This window comes from Carcharhinus amblyrhynchos, chromosome 8 (assembly GCF_965287045.1).
Source record: "Carcharhinus amblyrhynchos chromosome 8, sCarAmb.v2.hapA, whole genome shotgun sequence".
In the NCBI taxonomy this organism is placed as follows: Eukaryota; Metazoa; Chordata; class Chondrichthyes; order Carcharhiniformes; family Carcharhinidae; genus Carcharhinus; species Carcharhinus amblyrhynchos.
The window spans coordinates 123,512,956-123,531,371 of NC_137331.1; the positions used below are offsets into that span (position 1 = coordinate 123,512,956).

Below are 18,416 nucleotides of genomic sequence, written 5' to 3' on the forward strand. Positions count from 1 at the left end.
AAGGTGTACCTTTTGAGGAAAAGCAGCGCCCTGCTCCACGCGCACGTTTGATCAGAAATCTGATCAAAGTTTGACCTGCTCTATTTTGTCTCCACAGAATATGCAATGAATTGTCTGCTGAGCTCAGGATGCACCTGGTCACTCACTGGATCATCCAGAAAGTTTTTACATTTCTAGATTTTTTTTTTCCCCCCCTCCCCACCCCAGCCCGCAACCCCCCTCCCCCTCCCCCCCCCCCCCCCCCCCCAATCCGCCCACCGTCAGAGGAACGCAATGAGAATCGAGCCGCCTGCGGGACTGCGACGGAGAGGCACTGCTTTGTTTCTGACCAGCATGGTGACCCCAGATTAGCCAGACGGCTGCCCCCCCACACACACACCACCCCCCCACCCTAATCATATGACATATTTCCTTCCAACCAGTACCCAACCGTGTTACTTGGCCGTGCACCTTGGGTCACTGTGTAGCATTGGGTCATGGCTTGACCCAAGAGTTGACAAAATGCCCCCTTGCATTTTTATGATGTGTGTGTGTGTATGTGGGGGGGGGTGTTCGGAGACCCACACTGCGGCCTGACCACTCCGCGGTTGACTCTGTGCTCTGCACGGCGCTCTCTCGATGTAACCTCCCGGAGGATTCTGTCGTTGCGGGTGGAACCCTCTCTCTAGTGCCCTCCCAGATCTGGTATCTGAAACCTGGATCCCTTGAGCTCCAGACAGTTTGCTGTTCCCTCAAGATCACACTGAAGCTAACCGAGGGAGCAAGAGTGTTGAAGGATCACCTGTTACTGATAAGAACGCTTGCTTCAAGAGTTCATGGACACTGGACATTATGCTTCCAAGATTTTATTGAACGTTATTGGCCAAACTCATTTCCAGAATTGAATCAAGTGGCTCGGGAATGTTGAAACTCTTGTGCCCAAAGATTAATGTCTTTGGTTGTTTTTTTTTTAATTTCCACTCAATGTGCCTATCCTGCACATCTGTCGACTTGGTTGACACTTTTTTTTGGGACAAGACTTGCTTCCTTCTATCTGTTACGGTAGCCAGTCCCTCCCATGGTGGTACTGCTGTTTGGGGAGCTGAGGGTACAGGGAGAGGCAGAGTGGGGACTGTGACTTTGAACGTGTTCAATGTCCTCAAACATCCACTGTCTTGCTCATTCCCCCCTCTACAACTGTGGGTCAAATATCTCCTTTCCAATTCCAGTTAAGATCCTAACACCCCTGACCAGTTGAATTTCTGCAGGTGTAGAACTTTATCCAACTTTATCCCTGTGTATCCGTCCAAAACCTGGCTTTGTTCCCCAGAGTCAGTCTTCTCTATAGTGTCCATTTGGAATGAGGCAGTGAAGTACGATTTGGAATCATCCAGTGCAGCAGGGGCAGTGCCATTCAGCCCATCTTTGCAAGTCTTACCCAAATGGCCCCATTTCCGTCACTCTTCCTCCAAAGTGCAGTAAATCATTGGGTGACCTGCTTTGCCGCATCAGAGAGCGGCACAGAAAACATCACCTCCCCGTCCCTCTACACGGAAGGTATATTTTCCTGAGATTACAAGGATCCACCATGCTCAAGTTGAATAACAATGTGTGGAAGCGTAATTTTTTTTTTTAAATGCTTGTTGACTCAAGCAAAAGAACACAGGGGTGTTGTTCAGGGGTTGTTGTCTTCCCTCTTTGGAGGGGGGGGTGGTGAGTGGGTAGCAGAGTTATTGGACCAGTAATCCAAAGGCCTGGACAAATGAGGCAGCACAGTGGTTAGCATTGCTGCCTCACAGTGCTAGGGACCCGGGTTCGATTCCCAGCTTGGGTCACTATCTGTGTGGAGTTTGCATGTTCCCCCAGTATCTGCATGGGTTTCCTCCGGGTGCTCTGGTTTCCTCCCACAGTCCGAAAGACATGCTGGCTAGGTGCGTTGGCCGTGCTAAATTCTCCCTCAGTGTGGCGACTGGGGGATTTTCACAGTAACTTCATTGCAGTGTTAATGTAAGCCTATTTGTGATACTAATAAATAAACCTTAAATGATCCAGGGACTGAGTTCAAATCCCACCATGGACCGCTTGGGGGAAATTTAAATTCAATGAATTAAATAGATCAAGGATCGGAAAGGCTAGTCTTGATGCTGGGTGACCATGTAAGTGCCTCGGTTACCATGTGGTTTTGTTTAGAATCATAGAACCCTACAATGCAGAAAGAGGCCCTTCGGCCCATTGAGTCTACATCGAACACAATCCCACCCAGGCCCTACCCCCATATCCCTACATATTATACCCACTAATCCCTCTAACCTACACATTCCTGGACACTAAGGGGCAATTTCTTAGCATGACCAATCAACCTAACCCGCACATCTTTGGAGTGCGGGAGGAAACCGGAGCACCCGGAGGAAACCCACACAGACACGAGGAGAATGTGCAAACTCCACCCAGACAGTTTCCTTTTGTTCTCCATTCTTTGTACTCCTTTTAGCCAGGTGCTATTTATATTAAAGTTCGCTCATCTCCTTTAGGGAAGGAAAGCTTACCCTCTGTGCCCAGTCCGTGACTCCAGACCCACAGCAACTAACCGCCCTCTGAACTGGCCTTGAAGCCAGCTCATCCCCCCCACCCCACCCTGAGGGTAATTACGAACGGATAATAAACTCCCGCATCCTGTGAAAGTCGAGTAGCCGTCATCAGTCTATCCTTGGCACCAATTGGAATGTACAAGTGCATGTTGCCACAGCAACGCTCACTCCCTGCTCAACTATAACACATCACCAGCCACTTTCTTTTTTTCAAGTTGCCCTTGGTTGATGTTGGCGATATTCTATTAAAATATTACACTGCTGATCCCTAGTTATCTAATCAGAGTTGAGCCTTGTTTTCTGGGGTTGAACCACTCGCTGGGTTGTTTCCAGGCAGCAGCCAGTTAACTGTACGGTGTTGTATTCTGCGCCTGACAGGGTCCAGGAGAATTGTTTTCACCTGGTAACTGATCCCCTCCCCTCTGGTTCACAGTCTCTATAAGCTTTCCAAGGAGAGCTACTGCCTGCTTCCACTGCATGCACCTCCCTCCCTTACTGGTTTTGACCAGAACTCTCTGTAGTTTCCTGCTCTCTAGACCTCCTTCTCCAGGACTCCCTTGCCTCTTTCTCTTGCAGCCTAGAGGATTTTGAAACCAAGGTTGACGTTCCCCAACTCGCTCTTGCTCTCGCCTTCACTCACCCTCGCCCCCTGCCCTCACTCTCGCTCTCCTCGTTGGCTCAACTGCTCGGGGCAAAGCTCTTTGATTTAATTGCTCAACTTAAGAAAGATATACAAACACAGACATGCACACGGTGGCACAGTGGTTAGCACTGCTGCCTCACAGTGCCTGGAATCCGGGTTCAATTCCTGGCTTGGGCCACTGTATGGGCGGAGTCTGCACGTTCTCCTCATGTCTGCGTGGGTTTCCTCCAGGTGCTCCAGTTTCCTCCCACAGTCTGAAAGACGTGATGGTTAGAACATAGAACATTACAGCGCAGTACAGGCCCTTCGGCCCTCGATGTTGCGCCGACCAGTGGAACCAATCTAATGACCCTCTAACCTAAACTATTCCAATATTATCCATATGTCTATCCACTGACCATTTGAACGCCCTTAAAGTTGGCGAGTCCACAACTGCTGCAGGCAGGGCATTCCACGCCCTTACTACCCTCTGAGTAAAGAACCTACCTCTGACATCCGTCCTATAACTACCACCTCTTAGGTTGGGTGCATTGGCCATACTAAATTCTCCCTCAATGTACCTGAACAGGCATGTGACAACTAGTAACTTCATTGCAGTGTTAATATAAGCCTATTTGTGACACTATTAAATAAACTTTAAAAACAGTCACAGAGACTCACACACACACACACACACACACACACACAGATATAGTCACCAATAATGTCCTGTATTTTTCCAAAAGCAATTAATGTTAATTATTAATCAGCCAGGCGAAATGTGAGTTTACAGGGCTGACCTTTCTCCAGGCCTGACCAGAATCTGGAAACTCGTGCAGTAATTATATCTCTTGTTTTGCTGTCTCTGAAAGAGCTGGAGATCTACTGAATAATAGATGCTTGTGCGACCAGCCGCAGCTTTTCTTTTTTAACCTCGCTATTCTCCCCCTGCTCCCCACGCGGCACCCAAACAGCAATGTCACCATCGGGAGGGGAGCGAGCATTGAACTTGGCGTGGCGGCGCTCATGCTCTTCCCAATGCCTCCCCGGGACAGCGACTCGAGTCGGCCAGTCTTCCGGAGTTGGTCATTTCCAAGCAGGTTTTGTACTGGGCAGTGAAGGTCACGGCACTTCTGTTTTTTGGCTCCGGGTTTTTTTTTGCAGTGTTACCCCCCACGCAATGGTCATTGTTCTGCAACTCTTGAGTCTCTGCACTTGACATTGTATTAAAAAGAAACAAAATTCCGAGTGTTGCACAGTGTCTGTGGAATGCCAACTGGTGGAGGCATTGGTTAGATGTGCAGCCCTGGTTCCCACAGGAACGCTGCTGTGAGTGTGTTGGCCAGTTAGCTCATTTGTTACATAATTAGTATTGAGAGCCAGTCTGCCCCATCTCTTCATCTGGAATAATGTGCGTTAGACATTGAATTGTGTATGGCAAATGCGTGTTCAATTATTATTCTGTGTTTTCCATTTGGGACAGTATTTACGTGTAATGTATTGAATTTTTATAAACTTGTGTTGAATATTCATTGTCTCTGTCTTGCAGTGGGGTTCATCAGGTGGCTACCTCGTATCTCAGGTCAACAGAGACATTCTCTCAGCATTGTACTGAAGCAGGGCACACACCCCGCTGTACCTAGGTCCCCTTTACTTCCTTGTCTTAGAACAGGATAAGGGTCCCATAGTAGAGTGTCTTAATGTCTTAGAATCCCTACTGTGCAGAAGGCCTGCAAATCTGCAGCGACTCTCTGGTAAAGCATCTTATCCAGGCCTCATCCCGGTAACCCCACATATTTACCCTGGTAATTCCTCTAACCTACACATCTTGGGACACTAAGGGGAAATTTAGCATGGCCAATTCCCTCTCACAGTGCATGTCTATGAACTGTGAGAGGGAACCAGAGCACCCAAAGGAAACCCACGCAGATACGGAGAACATGTCTCCATAGGAGGTTACCCGAGGCTGGACTTGAACCCGGGTCCCTGGCAGTAGTGCTAACCACTGTGCCACATAAGAACATAAGAAATAGGAGCAGGAGTAGGCCAACTAGCCCTTCGAGCCTGCCCCGCCATTCAATAAGATCATGGCTGATCTGTCGTGGCTCAGTTCCACATTCCCGCCCTCTCCCCACAACCCTTAATCCCCTCGCTTATCAAAAACCCATCAACCCGCGTCTTAAAAATATTTAGCGAGGCAGCCTCCACCACTTCAACGGGCAGAGAATTCCAGAGATTCACCACCCTTTGAGTGAAGAAGTTCCTCCTCAACTCCATTCTAAACCGCCCCCCTTTATCTTGAGGCTGTGCCCCCTAGTCCTACTATCCTTTCTGAGCGGGAAGAGTCTCTCCACCTCTATCCTATCCATCCCATTCATCATCTTATACGTCTCAATGAGATCTCCCCTCATTCTTCTAAACTCCAACGAGTACAAGCCTAATTTATTCAGCCTCTCCTCATAGCTCAACCCCCTCAACTCCGGCATCAGCCTAGTAAACCTCCTCTGCACTCCCTCCAAGGCCAAAATATCCTTGCGTAAGTACGGCGCCCAAAACTGCACACAGTACTCCAGCTGCGGCCTCACCAATGCCCTATACAGCCGCAGCAAGACCTCCCTACTTTTACCCCAGTGGTGACGCTACTGGAATAACTCAGAAGGCTGGACTAATGAGCTTGGAACATGAGTTTAAATCCTGTTGTAACAGATGGGGAAATGAAACTTGATTAATTAAGTAAATCTGGAAGAGGTTATATAGAGAGGCCACACACAAACAGTGGTGAGAGGAACAAGCTGAATCTCTGGAATTCTCTGCCCGTTGAAGTGGTGGAGGCTGCCTCACTAAATATATTTAAGACGCGGGTCGATGGGTTTTTGGTAGGCGAGGGGATTAAGGGTTATGGGGAGAGGGCGGGAATGTGGAACTGAGCCACGACAGATCAGCCATGATCTTATTGAATGGCGGGGCAGGCTCGAAGGGCTGGATGGCCTACTCCTGCTCCTATTTCTTATGTTCTTATGTAAAGGCAGGTTCAATTTTGTCTTTTAAAAAAGCATTTAGACAGTTACATGGGTAAGAAGGGTATAGTGGGATATGGGCCAAACACGGGCAATTGGGACTAGCTCAGGGGGTTTAAAAAAAAGGGCAACATGGTCAGGTTGGGCTGAAGGGCCTGTTTCCATGCTGTAAATCTCTATGACTCTAAAAGCTGGTCTTGGTAACAGTGGCCATAAAACTCTGGGATTGCCATCAAAACCTCATCTGGTTGGTTGGGAAGGCCTGGCCTCTAGTTCCAAACCTGCAGGAATAGGATTGACTCTTAAGTGGTTAGCACTGCTGTTTCACAGTGCCAGGGACCCAAGTTCGATTCCTGGCTTGGGTCACTGTCTGTGTGGGGTATGGGTTTCCTCCCACAGTCCTGCATTGGCCGTGCTAAATTCTCCCTCACTGTACCCGAACAGGTGCCGGAGTGTGATGACTAAGGGATTTTTTACAGTAACTTCATTGCACTGTTAATGTAAGCCTACTTGTGACACTAATAAATATACTTTAAAACTGTTTAACCTTTCCTCATAAGACAATACCAGGGATCATCCTCGTGAACCTCACCTCAACTGCTTCCTGTGTGATGTCTGCTCTTAAATAAGGGGACCTCCTCATGAGGTAGATTGTCTTCTGAGGAAAGGTTGGCCTTGTGTCCGTTGGCGTTTGGAAGAGTAAGAGGCCACTTGGCTGAAACACTGACAATCCTGAGGGCTATTGACAGAGTGGATATGGAGAGAATGGCTCCTCTTGTGGGAAAATCTACAATTCGGGGGTCACTGATTGAAAATAAGGGGTCTTATTTAAGGCAGAGATGAGAATTTTTTTCTCTGAGAGTGACGACTTTCTGGAACTCTGTTCGCCAAAAGGCAGAGGAAGCAGAGATGGATAAATTCTTAGGGAGCAAGGGGGTGAAAGGTTATTGGGGGTAGGTGGGATGCAGATCAGAGGTTATGATCAGATCAGCCATGATATTAAATGGCAGAACAGGCTGAAAGGCCCACTCCTGCATCTTGATATATGCTCATATCTTTCTATTCCTATATCCATTGTAGAGCCCATTCATTCCTTTGAATAGATGAGGACAGCACCCATTACCATTTTTAAAATCAATTTCTTTTATTGAACAGAACTTAATTATATTATTGCAGAAGCGAAGAGAGAAAAAACAAGTGTGGAGACTGGCTGCTAAGCCAATCCCTGTACTGAACTGGAGAAACAAAAAACTGCCAGCTGAATGCATCGTTCCAAACTATATTTTAATTCTTATCTGGTTATTGTGTGGACTTTGTAGTCTGTCTCTGTCTGGAGAAAACTGGTTTTACAGCTGTAGTTATAAACTTGTTTTGCTTACTGTGTACTTGTCAGGAATGTGGTTAAATTTCAGCTAACCCAGCACGCTTTCTGAGTTTCAAAATGTAGTCGATTTAAAAATTAACGGAGTTAGTTAACCCCTTACAGTCTAGTATTTAAATGTAATTACACAGACAGGAATATTATAAAATGAAGTATTTGCACAGACTGAAACGAACAGGCCAAGCCTACACAGGATCCCTCATCCATCATATGTTCATCCACCTTCCTCTTCTCGTATTTGCGCTGCTCACCTCTCTCTGGCAGCAAGTTCACGTTCTCACCACTCTTTGTGAAGAGGTTTTTCCCGAATTTCCAGTTGGATTTATCAGTGACTATCCGAAGTGGAAACACCTTCTCTCTGTCAACCCTATCAAATCCTTTCATAATTTTTAAGGCCTCTGTTAGGTCCTCCCTTGGCGCTTGTTCAGGCTCTCCTGAGTGACCCCATTGTGCAGGTGAACAAACCCACCTTGCTTTATTACTGACAAAGAAGTTGGACCGAGGAAAGAGAGCAAAACCTTGCATTTCTATAGCACCTTTCGTGACTTCAAGGTGTCTCAAAGCACTTTGCAGCCAATGAAGTACTGTTTGCAGTGTTGTGGCCATGTAGCATCCAATTTGTGCACAGCAAGATCCCACAGCTACATGACGATAACCAGATGGCGTGCACTGCCTGGGACTGTAGTGGAGGCAGATTCCCTCGAGGCTTTCAAAAGGGAATTATCTGAAGAGGAGCACTTTGGGGGTGGGGGGAGCCAAGTGAATTGCTGTTGAAGAGCTAGCGTGGGCACAGCAGGCTGAATGGCCTCCTTCTGTGCTGTTACCATTCTGTGAATGGCATAGGGCTGAATGGCTTACTCCCACTTCTAATTTGTAGTGTTGGATTGAGGGATGGATATCAGTCAGGATCCACCTCCTCCATGGCCATCCTCAACACTGGTGCCCCACAAGGCTGTGTTCTCAGCCCCCTGTTATACTCCTTATACCCCTATAACTGTGTAGCCAAATTCCCCTCCAATTCGAATTTCAACTTTGCTGATGACACCACCGTGATGGGTCAGATCTCAAACAATGACGGGACAGAGTACAGGAATGAGATAGAGAATCTGGTGACAACAATAATCTCTCTCTCAACATCAGCAAAACAAAGGAGATTGTTATTGACTTCAGGAAGTGTAAAGGAGAACATGCCCCTGTCTACATCAATGGGGACAGAGTAGAAAGGGCCGAGAGCTTCAAGTTTTTAGGTATCCAGATCATCAACAACCTGTCCTGGTCCCCCATACCGACACTATAGTTAAGAAAGCCCCATCAACGCCTCTACTTTCTCAAAAGTCAATGGAAATTTGCATGTCCCCAAACAAGAAACAAAGCTTTTCACTGTATCCCGATACATGTGATAATAATACATCAAATTAAGGAATATTGGGTCAGTACACTGGAAAGAATTTCCCTGCTGACTCTCACAAGGAGCTCTTTCACTTCCAATCTAGCAGCACGCAAAAACACAACGCACCTCTGACAGTGCAGTACTCCCTCAGTGCTGCACTGGAGTCTCCGTGGAGATCAGCATCCATTTAATATTGACTCTTTTAAATTTTGGAGGAACTTGGTGGGGCACTGTGATCGATAAGATACAATTCTGAGCTACCGAGACGTGTTGGTTAGGGTGCATTGGCCGTGCTAAATTCTCCCTCAGTGTACCTGACCAGGCGCCAGAGTGTGGAGGCTAGGGGATTTTCGCAGTAACTTCATTGCAGTGTTAATGTAAGCCTACTTATGACACTAATAAATAAAAACCCTGCTGGAGCTGTAAGAGCAGCAAGTTGCTGAAGCAGTTAGAGTGTGTCGGTGATTATTGGGTTGGGAATAGGAATGTCATAGATCACAGCGCAGGACTGAGCGGAAATAATGGGCGCGATTCTCTGGCCTCCCCATGGTGTCTTTCTCGCAGTGGGAAGACACGCGCTGTTGGTCTTGATCTACTGGTCCCGTGCGGGATCCACTGGTCTCGAGACGAGGTTCACTGATCCTGAGGTGGGATTCACTGATCACGAGACAGGGGTCCAATGGTCCCAATGTGAGATCCACTGGTCTCAAGGCGATGGGATTCGCTGGTTGTGAGGTAAGATCCACTTGTCTTGAGGTGGGATCTACTGGTCCCATGATGGGATCAACTGCCCTGCTACTATCAATGGGATTTCCCATCTACTCCACCCCACGCTGGCTGGAAACCCATGACGCGGGTGTGCTGTCAGTGGGATCTTCTATGAGCAGCTGGAAAGTTCCGACCAATGTGTCCAATTCGTGGGTTAAGTAGATTGGCCATGGTAAATGTTTGAGGTCACAGGGATAGGGCCTGGGTAAGATACTCTTGTCAGAGAGTCGCTGCAGACTTGATGGGCTGAATGGCCTCTTCTGCGCTTTGGGGATTCTATGATCACAAGTTTAGAATAATTGGCAAAGGATCTCCAGGAGAAATGATTTCACACGGTAGATTTTGTGATCTGGAACTCATTACTTGAAAGGGGGAGGGTGAAAAGTATTGTTTCTTGCGCGCTATACCGTCAAAGCATACCATTCATAGAGAAGGAAAGGAGAGAGTGCAGAATGTAGTGTCACAGTCAGAGCTAGGGTGTAGAGAAAAATCAATTTAAGGCAAGGTAGGTCCATTCAAAAGTCTGACAGCAGCAGGGAAGAAGCTGTTCTTGAGTCGGTTGGTACGTGACCTCAGACTTTTGTATCTTTTTCCCAAAGGAAGAAGGTGGAAGAGAGAATGTCCGGGGTGCGAGGAGTCCTTAATTATTCTGGCTGCTTTTCCTGAGGCATCAGGAAGTGTAGGCACAGTCAGTGGATGCGAGGCTGGTTTGCGTGATGGATTGGGCTACATTCACAACCTTTTGCAGTTCCTTGCGGTCTTGGGCAGAGCAGGAGCCCATACCAAGCTGTGATACAACCAGAAAGAATGCTTTCTATGGAGCATCTGTAAAAGTTGGTGAGAGTCGTAGCTGACATGCCAAATTTCCTTAGTCTCCTGAGAAAGTAGAGGCGTTGGTGGGGCTTTCTTAGCTATAGTGTCGGCATGGGGGGACCAGGACAGGTTGTCTGAATGGGCCGAATGGCCATCACCGTGCTTGAAGAATCTTTGAATCTGTTGTATAATCTGAAGAGTTTTGACATAGACAATGGATGCGTGACGGACCGATGCCGGAATGTTCTATCCCGCCCTGGCGGGTATGGTGAACCACTCAAAAGGTCCATCGACGTCAAGACTGGAAAATTGCCCTGGCAGGAAGGACTGGGAAATTCCGGCTGTGAGGTTTTGACTGTAAAAGACAAGAACTAAAGACAGAAGTGAGATGTACTTTCAAATGAGAAATTAGGCAGGGAGTCTGAGACAGAATAACTTGTAATAAAAATACTGTGAAGTTTTACTTCAGCGAGGACGGACTTTGGAGGACGTGGAGGAAGGGTTTACCAGACTGATTCCCGGGATGTGAGGATTGTCCAATGAGAAGAGGTTGAATAGAATCGACCTACGTTCCCAAAGTTTAGATAAACGAGGGTTGATTTAATTGTAACTGGCAAAATCCTTCTGAAGTGTAGGCATGTTCTAATGTGGGAAAAGGGGGCAGCCAGTGTGTGCGCAGCAAGATCCCAGATACACCAATGTGATAGTGACCCGGCCATTCATTTTGGTGGCCCAGGTTGGGGGGTGAAAATTGGCCAGGACATGGAGGACCGGCATTCCTTTGGAATAGTGGACCCGTGGCATCTTCTCCATTCATCCAGGAGGGCAGATGTGGGTGTGTGGGTGTGGGTGTGGGGGTGGGGGTGGAGTTCTTGTTTGGAGGTCCACACCTTTGACAGTGCAGGTCTCCCTCGGTACTTGCAGCAGGAATATCAGCCTGGATTCGGGAGTGGGAGCTGATTCCATATTTGAGAAACATGAACAGTACGCACTCTTACCGGAGTGACATGAGGCTAGTTCACTCACCATTGGAGCCTTGTGTGTTCCAGTTCCGGACTTTAGAACTGGACTTGGGAGAGACAGTTGCGTAGTACTGATGTTACTGAACTCATAAACCAGAGGCTCGTGATAGTTCTCTGAGGACATTAGTTCAAATCTCACCACGGCAACTGATAGGAATTAACTTCTATTAATAAATCTAAATATAAAAATTAGTCTCTGAAACAGTGACCATAAAATGTCATTGATTGTTGTAAGAACCCATCACTTCAGAGAAGGAAATCTGCCATCCTTATCCGGTCTGGCCTCCAGATCGTGAATGTAGCCCAATCTATCACACAAACCAGCCTCCCATCCATTGACTCTGTCTACACTTCCCACTGCCTCGGGAAAAGCAGCCAGCATAATTAAGGACCCCACACACCCCGGACATTCTCTCTTCCACCTTCTTCCGTCAGGGAAAAAGATACAAAAGTGTGAAGTCACGTACCGACCAACTCAAGAACAGCTTCTTCCCTGCTGCTGTCAGACTTTTGAATGGACCTACCTCGCATTCAAGTTGATCTTTCTCTACACCCCAGCTATGACTGTAACGCTACGCTCGGCTCTCTCTCATTTTCTTCTCTATGAACGGCATGCTTTGGCTGAATAATGCGCAAGAAACAATCCTTTGCACTGTCAATATATGTGACAATAATAAACCAAATCAAATCAAATGTGAGTCCTGACCCACAGCAATGTGGTTGACTCTCAGCTGCCCTGTGAGATGGCCAAGCGAGACACTCAGTTCAGGAACAGTGCTGGCCTTGCCATTGATGCCCACACCTTCTGAAGGAATAAAGGGAAAAAAATCCTGTCTGTGGACAAAATGCAGCATCCCCACCACTTCCACATTTCCAGCAAGATGCACCTATTTTGTTCTAATGATTGGAGAATTTACCCAGCCGCATAACTAACGTTAACCGTGTTGAGTTTCAGAATATATAACTACCCTCGCTTTAAAAAATTGGTGGAGAACAAACTCTCATTTCTACCCCGCATCCAATCTGCACCCCCCCCCAACCCCGCACACCCTGGTCAGCAGGGCTGCCCTGCCACAGTGGTTAACACTGCGACCTCACAGCAGGTTCGATTCCCCAGCTTGGGTCAACTGCCAGTGTGGAGCCTGCACATTCTCCCCATGTCTGCGTGGGTTTCCTCCGGGTGCTCCGGTTTCCTCCCACAGTCGGAAAGACGTGCTGGTCAGGTGCATTGTCCACGCTCAATTCTTCCTCAGTGTACCCGAACAGGCGCCGGAGTGTGGCGACTAGGGGATTTTCACAGTAACTTCATTGCAGTGTTAATGTAAGCCTATTTGTGACACTAATAAAATTATCATCAAAATGACCGTATGTACATTTTCATCAGAGCAGCAATGCCCTGCTGTGGGTGAGCCCCAAATGAGGGGGCCCTGTTTGTAAAAGAAGGGTTCTCTTGTCAAAGGGTTTGTGCCACTTTGGAACATTGCCTCAGAAGGCAGTAATGTTTCCCAGACCATAATTTGATTTGATTTGATTTATTATTGTCACGTGTATTAAAATACAATGATAAGTATTGTTTCTTGCGCTCTACACAGACAAAACTTACCATTCATAAAGAAGGAAACAAAAGAACATAAGAAATAGGAGCAGGAGGAGGCCATCTAGCCCTTTGAGCCTGCCCCGCCATTCAATAAGATCATGGCTGATCTGAAGTGGCTCAGTTCCACTTTCCCGCTTTCTCCCCATAACCCTTAATTCCCCTGTCTATCAGAAACCTATCTACCCGTGACTTAAATATATTCAGCGAGGTAGCCTCCACCACTTCAACGGGCAGAGAATTCCAGAGATTCACCACTCTCTGAGTGGTGAAACGAGAGAGTGCAGAATGTGGTGTTACAGTCATAGCTAGGGTGTAGAGAAAGATCAACTTAATGTAGGTAGGTCCATTCAAAAGTCTGACAGCAGCAGGGAAGAAGCTGCTCTTGAATGGGTTGTTGGTACGTGATCTCAGACTTTTGTATCTTTTTCCCGAAGGAAGAAGGTGGAAGAGAGAATGTCCGGGGTGTGTGGAGTCCTTAATTATGCCGGCTGCTTTGCCGAGGCAGCGGGAAGTGTAGACAGAGTCAGTGGATGGGAGGCTGGTTTGTCTGATGGATTGGGCTACATTCATGGCTGTTTGTAGTTCCTTGCGGTCTTGGGCAGAGCAGGAGCCCACACCAAGCTGTGATACAACCAGAAAGAATGCTTTCAATGGTGCACCTGTAAAAATTGATGAGAGTCGTAGCTGACATGCCATCATGGCCAATTCATGTCCAGCACATCCTTCCTTAGACAGTGGGCACAAACTTGCTTGCAATATTCTAAATGTGGCCTCACCAGAGCCTTGTACAGCCTTTTGTATTCTAGTCCTCATGAAATGAATGCTAACATACACGCGGTGGGTCGTGCGAGGGCTGCTCTTGCTTCACTTCGTTAGTGTGTGCTTAAACTGGACCAGATGCTGGGCAACACGACAGCTCAGTGACTATCACTGTTTGCTGTGCAGATACATGGATTTGGGTCGGTGTCTGTGGGAGTTTGCACATTCTCCCCGTGCTTGCGTGGGTTTTCTCCGGGTGCTCCGGTCTCCTCCCACACCCCAAAAACGTGCTCTTAGGCTGATTGGTGTAACAAATTGTCCCTAAATTAGTCTTCCCTCAATCTTCCCCAATAGGCGTAGACAAAGGTCACGGGTAGAGGAGGGAACTCACAATGTTAAAATGGCGGCACGGGCTCGTTGGGCCGAAGGGCCTGTGTCCCGTGCTGTGTTGTTCTTTGTGAAATGAATGCTAATATTACATTTGCTTTCCTAACTAATTGCAAGTTAACCTGCAATGTTCTTTTTCGAATGACTGTAGATTTATTGTTTATTTTTGATACCCCTATTGACACTATTGACTAACCGAGTCTCTCTCCTTCCTCTCCAGGGGCAGTATGGAAATTATCAGCAGTGATTCAGTGGGTTATTCTTCAACCGCCTGACCTTCTGGTCGTGTTTTATCCTTGGCACTCTGAACATCCAGCTGCGATTAGAAGTCCATCAAGTTTCATCTCAACACGTTTCAACATCTCGAGTGCCACCACTGCCCAGCCCACGTTCAAAGTCCCGGGCGTTAGGGTGCTGGGATTAACAAGTTGCGGCTAATTGCAGAGAGTGGCTGCTTGTGAGATCGACCTCCCTCCCCCAACTCCCAACGGGGCAAACCCTCCACCCAACTCCTGAGCAGACAGGCCAACATTATTGCCAGTTGAGAAAGCTGGCCAAGTTTGATTTTGGACGCTGGTTTCGGTCAATGGGGAAGTGCAGTGAATGTTGGTTAGCGCACTGCGAGGACTAGGTGGGGAGTTCTTCAAAAACTTCCACTATTTTGTTTCCAAAAACCAAGCGTATTACTCATTCTGTAAAATAACGACGTTGTGTTTTCTTTGGTCTCACTGAGTTATTTAAATTAAAAATAATTAACATTTTTTGTGAGTTTTTTTAAGTGGATTTATTCTTTAATGGAGTGATATTTTGGGTTTTCAGTCAGGCGGATGGCACAGTGGTTAGCACTGCTGCCTCACAGCGCCAGGGACCCGGGTTCGATTCCCGACTTGGGTCGCTGTCTGTGTGGAGTCTGCACATTCTCCCTGTGTCTGCGTGGGTTTCCTCCGGGTGCTCCGGTTCCCTCCCACAGTCCACAGATGTGCAGGTTAGATGGATTGGCCATGCTAAATTGTCCCTTAGTGTCGGGGAGACTAGCTAGGGTAAATGTATGGAGTTACGGGGATAGGGCCTGGGTGGGATTGTGTTCGGTGCAGACTCGATGGGTCAAATGGCCTCCTTCTGCACTGTAGGATTCTTTGATTCTACAAGCTCGGGGCGAAAAAAGATCAGAAGGGAGAATGAAACTCGGTTAATGTGAATAAGGTGTGGATGACACTGGTTAAAATCTGCTCCAAACTAAGCCTTTGAGTAATTCCCTCACAGAAGGAGGTTTACAGGATAAATTTACAAGGACCGTTCATTGTTGTTGTACAAACATGTTTTAGGCTACAGTAAAATGACGCCGGTTTTGTATAGTGAGTATTGAATGGCAGACTAGAGGAATTTGTTAAGCTTCTGACTCTTCACACGAGTGATCTATTATTTTTGACCGGAGCTGATTTTTATTCATTTCCACCCCCCCCACTTCAAACCCAACCCTTCGGATTTTAAGAAGTGTGTTGGAGGGAGGGTGGGTGCGTTTGCTTAACCTGAGCGCAAAAACAGAACACAAACAGTATTATTAGCCATCATTCTAGTCGACCATCCGTAAGCACTGTGGCAGCCTCCTCTACTATGTATTTCATTGCTATTTAAATCTGTACATCACTGGATTGTAACTAAAAGCAAATAAATTATTGTGATTTCGCAAAGCTGCGCTGTGTCAGCCCCAGACGTATCCGCACAAGAATTCTCACAAAGCAAAGCTTGAACCGAGTCAAGGAACCTTGGGTTTTGCTGGTACTAATCATACAAAGAACTGCACAGGAACAGGCCCTTCGGCCCACTAAGTCTACACTAATCACATAATCCTATCTAGACCAAACACCCGTATCCCTCTATTCCTCACCTGTTCATATGCCTAGCTAGATTAGTTTTAAATCTGGCTAATGTATCTGCCTCAACCACCTCAACTGACAGTGCATTCCAGGCTCCCACCACCCTCTGTGTAAAAAAAACTTCCCCCGCACATCTCCACTGAACCTTTCCCCCCTTATCTTGAACTTGTTCCCCCCTCGTAATTGTCATTTCAAGATTCTTCCATAAGTGAGAACATCCTTGCCACATCCTCCCTGTCAATACTTCTCAGGATCGTGAAGGTTTGGATCAGATCGCCTCTTACTCTTCTAAACTCCAATTTACACAAATCTAACCTCGGGAGACAACCCACCCATTCCTGGTATTAGTTTTATAAACTGTCTCTGAACTGCTTCAGATGTGATCTCACCAGTGCACGGTAAAACAAAGCTTAACCTCACTGCCTTTAAATTCAATTTCCCTCACAATAATCTGTACCATTCTATTCGCTTTCCTAATTATTGTATCTGCTGTATCTGCACAATGTGATTCATGCACTAGGACACCCAGATCCCTCTGAATCTCAGAGCTCTGCAATCTCTCACCGTTTAGATAATAAGTTTCTTTTTTATTCTTCCTGCCAAAATGGACAATTGCAAATTTTCCCATAATAGTTGACACTTCTACCCTGGGAAATAGACTCTCTGTCTATCCATTCTATCCAAGCCTCTCATAATTTTGTAAACTTCTTTCTGGTTGTCCCTCAGCCTCCAACATTCAAGTGAAAACAAACCAAGTTGTCCAATCTCTCCTCATGGCTAATACTCTTCCAAACCAGGCAACATCCGGGTAAACCTTTCCTGTACCCTCTCCAAAGCTCCAGGTCTATCTGGTAGTATGGTGACCAGAACTGTATTCCAAATATGGTCTAACTAAAATTTTATACAGTTGCAACATGATTTACTTATTTCTCTACTGTATGCCCAGACCGATGGAGACAAGCATGCCATACGCCAACTCAACTTTAAAAATATTCAATGAGTCAGCCTCCTCCGCATCCTGGTAAGAGAATGCTGCAGATTGAAGAACTCCTACTTGAGAGAAAATAAATCTTCTCAAAACTGTGGCCCCTAGTTTTAGTCTCTCTAATGAGGAGAGACATCTTCTCTGCATTGCCCTCACAACTCTCCTATGTTTCAATCAATCGCCTCTCATTCTTCTAAACTCCAATGGATACAGACCCAACCTTGCCCACCCTTTCCTCATAAGGTAACCTTTTCATTCCAGACATAACTATGTTTTAGAACCATACCATAGAAAATTACAGCTCAGAAACAGGCCTTTTGGCCCTGCTTGTCTGTGCCAAACCATTTTTTGCCTAGCCCCACTGACCTGCACTTGGACCATATCCCTCCAAACCCCTCTCATCCATGAACCCGTCCAAGCTTTTCTTAAATGTTAAAATGTTTTGCTGAACAGCTTCCCATGAAATTTTTTTAGAATTCATCTGTGGGACGTGGGTGTCATGGTCCAGGTCAGCACTTATTGCCTGTCCCTAATTGCCCCTTGAGAAGGTGACACTGAGACGCTGCCTTGACCCACTCCAGTCCACTTCCGCTTACAATACGCAAGGTCAGAGGCTGAGAGTCCTGTAGCGAGTAACTCACCTCCTGACCAGCCAGAGCCCACCCACCATCTACAAGGCACAAGTCAGGAGTGTGATGGAGTATTTCCCACTTGCCTGGATGGGTGCAGCTCCAACAACACTCAAGAAGCTCAACACCATCCAGGACAGAGCAGCTGGAATATAACACTTGGAATATAGTGTTCAATTCTGGTCGCCACACTACCAGAAGGATGTGGAGGCTTTGGGGAAGGTACAGAAAAGATTTACCAGGATGTTGTCTGGTATGGAGAAGTTGGAGGAACTTGATTTGTTCTCACTGGGGTGACAGAGGTTGAGGGGGGGGTGATCCGATAGAAGTCTACAAGATTATGAGTGGATAGTCAGAAGCTTTTTCCCAGGGTGGAAGGGTCAGCTACTCGGGGGCATAGGTTAAGGTGCGAGGGGCAAGGGTAAAAGGAGATGTATGAGGCAAGAGGGTGATGGGTGCCTGGAGCTCGTTGCCGGGGGAGGTGGTGGAAGCAGATACGGTAGTGAGTTTTAAGGGGCAACTTGACAAATCCAAGAATAGGATGGGAATAGAGGGATACGGTCCCCGGAAGGGTAGGGGGTTTTAGTGCAGTCGGGCAGCAT

General features: G+C 47.0%; 1 protein-coding gene across 4 annotated transcripts in view; it reads left to right on the forward strand.

Annotated features, from left to right (window-relative positions):
• The window catches only part of ss18 (SS18 subunit of BAF chromatin remodeling complex), a 92,536-nt gene extending 76,520 nt beyond the window's left edge, over positions 1 to 16,016 (forward strand). For 3 of the 4 annotated variants that reach the window (XM_080194749.1, XM_080194748.1, XM_080194746.1), the window contains one exon: positions 14,544 to 16,016. In XM_080194749.1, coding sequence (XP_080050875.1) covers positions 14,544 to 14,570 — 27 coding nt within the window. In that variant the 3' untranslated portion in view covers positions 14,571 to 16,016. Of the gene's footprint in view, positions 1 to 97; positions 183 to 14,543 lie in introns of those variants that run through there. The other variant, XM_080194747.1, reaches the window with a different exon arrangement.
• The last annotated feature ends 2,400 nt before the right edge of the window (positions 16,017 to 18,416 follow it).